The sequence below is a fragment of the Cebus imitator genome, unplaced genomic scaffold, assembly GCF_001604975.1.
Source record: "Cebus imitator isolate Cc_AM_T3 unplaced genomic scaffold, Cebus_imitator-1.0 Scaffold380, whole genome shotgun sequence".
In the NCBI taxonomy this organism is placed as follows: domain Eukaryota; kingdom Metazoa; phylum Chordata; class Mammalia; order Primates; family Cebidae; genus Cebus; species Cebus imitator.
In genome coordinates, this window is record NW_016107695.1 from 158,787 (window position 1) to 161,559 (window position 2,773).

Here is a 2,773-nt window from a genome sequence, read left to right on the forward strand (position 1 = left end):
CCGGAGGTGCTGTGGGGTGTATGCAGAGAGCCTGGGGTCTGGGGGTCCCGGAGGTGATGTGAGGTGTTTGCAGAGAGCCTGGGGTCTGGGGGTCCTGGAGGTGCTGTGGGTTATGTGCAGAGAGCCTAGGGTCTGGGGGTCCCGGAGGTGCTGTGGGGTGTGTGCAGAGAACCTGGGGCTGGGGCCCCGGATGAGCACGTGGGGAGGCCTGCACAATGGGACCCTGCCTGTGTGCTCTGAGCTGATGTGCTGGCAGTGCGAAAGTGCTCTGACACTGCAGGTGTAGGCTGTAAGGAGGGCTTCCAGGGTGGAGGTTGAAGGCAGGAGAGAGCTGTGCAGGGAGCCTCTGTGGGGCGTGAAGGGCTTGTCCTGTGACGCATCTTCCCTCGTGCTCCTACTCTGGTATTCTGCTTTTGTGGAGGGACCTCTGCTCTAGTGCCATGTCTGCGTGTTCTTTGTTTTTGTAGCTTTGGATCTTCAGTTTGATGGATGGACACCACTATCGTCGTGTGGCACAGGTTCACCTAAGGAAGAAGACAGAGACTTTCTTCACAAGAAGGGTTAAGTCTGGGCTGTACAGCCAGCCAGGTGGGTTGCTCAGCCCCTCCCTCAGGCCTCCCACTTGGCCTGGATCTTTCACCAGGCGCCGCGTTGAGGGCCCTAGGTCCAACCAAGGTGGGAGAGAGGTCCCAGTATAGGAGAAGCCTAGGGCTGCAATCTCAGAAATCCACTGAGGCCCTGCAGGTCATGTGAGGGGTGGGCGGTCAGCAGATAGAGGCACCTGGTGTGTGTGGGGACAGGGCTGAGGGGCTTTGGTGAACAGAAGAGCACAGGCCCCAATACAGCAGCTTCGCAGCAACTTGGGCTGTTGTCTTGCAGTGGGTGACCAGGGAGGGCATGTCATACTGATCAGAAAGGTGCACTGCATGACTCAGATGCCACCTGCACCTGCCTAGCAACCTCTACATCCTCACCTGGTCTCCTGTGCCTCTCAGACACCACCGATACCCGCCCAGCACCCCCACGTCCTCACCTGGCCTCCTCTGCATCTCAGACACCACCTACACCCACCCAGCACCCTCACATCCTTACCTGGCCTCGTCTGCATCTCAGACACCACCTACACCCACCCAGCACCCTCACATCCTCACCTGGCCTCCTCTGCATCTCAGACACCACCTACACCCGCCCAGCACCCCCACGTCCTCACCTGGTCTCCTGCATCTCGGATGCCACCTACACGCACCCAGTACCTTCATGTCCTCACCTGGTCTCCTGTGCCTCTCAGACACCACTTACACCCAGCCAGCACCCCCACGTCCTCACCTGGCCTCCTCTGCATCTCAGACGCCACCTACCCCCACGCAGCACCCCCACGTCCTCACCTGTCGTCCTCTGCATCTCAGATGCCACCTGCACCCACCCAGCACCTTCATGTCCTCACCTGGTCTCCTGTGCCTCTCAGACACCACCTGCACCCACCCAGCACCCCCACATCCTCACCTGGTCTCCTCTGCATCTCAGACACCACCTGCACCCGCCTCCCACTCCCACGTTCTCACCTGGCCTCCTGCCGTCCAGAGTTGCTTCCTGTTGACCACAGCTCACCTCATGTGTGTTCTTTATCTCCTGTACTGTCACAAAGGACCTGACCCTCTCCTGGAGGAAAACACTGATTTTACTTTTCAATCCAGGGGCCACTTCTTTCATTGGTAACATGCAGCTGACATTTCGTATTACAGCAATCACCTCTGTGTTTACAGCGTACATGCTCTTCCTCACTCTTGTTACTCATTCTTTCTTTTAGCTTTTGTTATTTGTAAATGACTTTAAACTATTTCTTTTCATATTAGGTCTGAAATTACCTTTATCAAGCATAACAGTTTTTTCCCTAATGCTTTAAGCTTGGTTTTTGTTATTTTTTTGATAAATAATTATTTACTACTGAAGCAAATCTTAAACTTACTTTTAGGAAACATGAAGTTAAATTCTTTCCATTGATCATCTCATCTTTCCCACTCTCTTGCTCTGGTTCTGCACTTAAAGTTCCATTGCTCCCAGGCAGTGCTATGCTGGGTGTTACCGTAGTGCTTTCCTCACCGTGTGATTCAAGTGACTCCATAGTGCCTCTGAGTGACTCCCCGGTCCACACGTGTCATGCTGGGTGCTACCTTAGAGCTTTCCTCGATGTGTGATCCAAGTGACTCTGCGGTGCACACGTTGTGCTGGGTGCCACCTTAGAGTTTTCCTCACCGCATGATCCAAGTGACTCCGCAGTGCACACATGTCATGTTGGGTGCTACCTTAGAGTTTTCCTCAATGCGTGATCCAAGTGACTGCGGTGCACACCCGTCATGCTGGGTGCTACCTTAGTGCTTTCCTCGACGCATGATCCAAGTGACTCCACGGTGCACACATGTCATGCTTGGTGCTACCTTAGAACTTTCCTCAATGTGTGATCCAAGTGACTCCGTGATGCACACGCGTCATGCTGGGTGCTACCTTAGAGTTTTCCTCGCCGCGTGATCCAAGTGACTCCGCGGTGCAAATGAGTCATGCTGGGTGCTACCTTAGAGCTTTCCTCGCCGCATGATCCAAGTGACTCCGTGGTGCACACGTGTTGTGCTGGGTGCTACCTTAGAGTTTTCCTCGCTGCGTGATCCAAGTGACTCCACGGTGCACATGCGTCATGCTGTGTGCTACCTTAGAACCTTCCTCGATGTGTGATCCAAGTGATTCTGTGGTGCACACATGTCGTGCTGGGTGCTACCTT

The 2,773-nt window shown here is 54.4% G+C and overlaps 1 protein-coding gene across 1 annotated transcript in view; it reads left to right on the top strand.

The window, feature by feature from the left end:
- Positions 1–2,773, top strand: part of WDR27 (WD repeat domain 27) — a 275,100-nt gene that overhangs the window by 42,001 nt on the left and 230,326 nt on the right. The window contains exon 7 of the mRNA XM_037731066.1: positions 468–588. Coding sequence (XP_037586994.1) covers positions 468–588 — 121 coding nt within the window. The remainder of the gene's footprint in view (positions 1–467; positions 589–2,773) is intronic.